This window comes from Pteropus vampyrus, unplaced genomic scaffold (assembly GCF_000151845.1).
Source record: "Pteropus vampyrus isolate Shadow unplaced genomic scaffold, Pvam_2.0 Scaffold3143, whole genome shotgun sequence".
NCBI classification, from domain to species: Eukaryota; Metazoa; Chordata; class Mammalia; order Chiroptera; family Pteropodidae; genus Pteropus; species Pteropus vampyrus.
The window spans coordinates 1284-3694 of NW_011891924.1; the positions used below are offsets into that span (position 1 = coordinate 1284).

The 2411-nt window shown below is 36.2% G+C and overlaps 1 protein-coding gene across 1 annotated transcript in view; it reads left to right on the plus strand.

The window, feature by feature from the left end:
* The first annotated feature begins 53 nt into the window (after positions 1 to 53).
* The window catches only part of LOC105310423 (protein MCM10 homolog), a 4833-nt gene continuing 2475 nt past the window's right edge, over positions 54 to 2411 (plus strand). Inside the window, exons 1-2 of the mRNA XM_011386604.2 lie at positions 54 to 241; positions 1974 to 2141. Of these exons, the coding sequence (XP_011384906.2) occupies positions 101 to 241; positions 1974 to 2141 (309 nt within the window). The 5' untranslated portion in view covers positions 54 to 100. The remainder of the gene's footprint in view (positions 242 to 1973; positions 2142 to 2411) is intronic.

Sequence of the window (2411 nt, forward strand, 5' to 3'; positions counted from 1 at the left end):
TCTTCTAACCAACCTGCTACAGTGCCAGATAATCTCTTATTAGAATAATCTCTAATTGCTTGTTTCTTGACACAGACGACCTCGAGTGTCCTCCACAGAAATGAACAAGAAAATGACTGGCCGAAAACTGATCAGACTGTCTCAGCTCAAGGAAAAGATAACAAGTGAGAAGGTCGAAGAAATAGACTGGGTGACATTTGGGGTTATAGTGAAGAAAGTCACCCCACAGAGCTGTAACAGTGTAAGCCATTTTATTGATTTCTTAGCTGTTTCATCACAGACTGGCAATGTGGACTCATGTTCCTGATTTGTTAACCCAAAGCCTATCACTATTTTATTTTGAGCTAATTGCTATTAAGTTCTCAAATTGCCACATCATCCCTGGCTGGTATCCAAGGGAGCTAAGTGTAAAGAATGCCCTGTTTAAAGACAATCTGGGTACTGTATGTCTCTTGTCATTGTTTTTGGTGACATGTGGCTACCTCTGTGATACTGTAATCCCCTGTGTGGAAGAAGGGAGCAGATGATCAAAGAGGCTGAGCCCACAGACCCTTTGAGAGCCTTACTAGGTATGAGACGTCAGTTGTGGAAGTTCTGGAAAGGCTGACCTGTGCCAGCACAGTATGGTATATTTAACTTGATGGCTGTTGCAAAGGATCTAACAAGTTTTAAAATCACAGTTGACTGAGGCATAACAGGAAAATTATTTTGTGTCCTGGCAAGTCAGGAAACCTGGGTTCTAAGTCTCATTTTCCCTTTAACTAGCTGCATGGCCTTAGGGTGGCTCTTAATCTTTCTTTAAGGACCTTATTTCTTTATCTGCAAAATGAAAGGACTGGCTTTTGATTATGTAGAACGTCTCTCCCAGCTCTAAAATTTTATGATTAATCACGCTCAATACTGATCTGATGCTCTAATTTAGATCTTGACCAACCCTAGATTTTTTTTTTTTATGAGCGCTAACTCCAGGAGTTGAGTTTTAGATTATGAGTCCTGCTCTAGCCCTGTTTTGTCAAGGTAAATGTGAACAAGTGGTTTTTATTTAAGTTTTTAATTGCATCACAACTGGCTATAATGACATTAAAATAATAGCTACGAAATTTTATCTTAACTCTTCCAAGAAAGGCATTGTACAAATTCATGGAAGAATAATTATAATACTTGAGTTCAGGCAGTAGCTCACCATAACCTGTAACCATACCCACTCTGAGGTGCTTCTGTGAAATAGCTTGATTCAAAATTATTGGAGTTATTTTGTTTTTTTAAAAAATATCTAAATGTGAAAGTTTTTCATATTATAAGTGGTCAGCACTTTTGAGTTGCATTTCTTCAGATATTTAATAATACTTCTGAAATTTTACAGTTAAATACTACGTTTTTTTAATGATGCTTTTGTTTTTCTAAGCTACGTAAAGATTTAGAAGTATAGAGCTGAAAACTTGTTAATATTAATAATGTATTAATCAGTGATAAAATATTTACTAAATATATGCTAGTAAGTTATTAAGTGGTAGTGTCACAATTTCCTCTTGACCTTTTAAGATTGTGTATGTGCATGTGTGTGTGTGTGCATGTATGTGTCAGATTAGAAAGGCAATGCTATGCCGTTGACTAGACATGAGAATTAGAGACTCCAGTAACAACTTTGCTACTGGCTTGCCTTTCATCGCCTCTAAAGTGAGAAGGGTAATACTAAAGCCTAGAGAGAGGATTAATTTATGATTAACAGACATTCTGATGATTACATATTCAAGGTGGATTATATTATATAGCTCGCCATAACTTGTAACCATCCTGGGATGCTTCTGTGAAATAGCTTGGTTCAATATTATTGGAATTATTTTGTTTTTTAAAAAATATCTAAATGTGGATACTTATATATTTTCCCACAACATAATACTTGAACCATAAATGGAGACAGTACAACCCATTGTACAAAAATTATTAAAATTAAGAGTGAATATTTGTTCTAGGGAAAAACATTCAGCATCTGGCGACTGAACGATCTTCATGACCTGACACGGTATGTGTCGTTGTTCTTGTTTGGAGACGTTCACAAAGAACTCTGGAAGACTGAGCAGGGTATGGTCGTAGGGCTGCTCAACGCTAACCCCATGAAACCGAAGGATGGTTCAGAGGAGGTAAGAATCTGTTTCTGTGATTTCATGGGGAAGGGTCTTTGCAACTTAGTCAAGTTCTGTCAAAAAACATTTGTGTTCGTCTTTCAGGTGATAAGTCATGCTTTTATATTACTATATCCTCAGTAATTTGGTTTTTTGTTTGTTTGTTCATCTCTTGTCCATCAGTATTATAAATTTCCACCCACCTTAATGTGTTTTGTATCAGCTTCTTTCATTATATCTTTTCAAATTAGTTCCAAGATTCCTGGAGTTTTTTTAACTCTTACACTC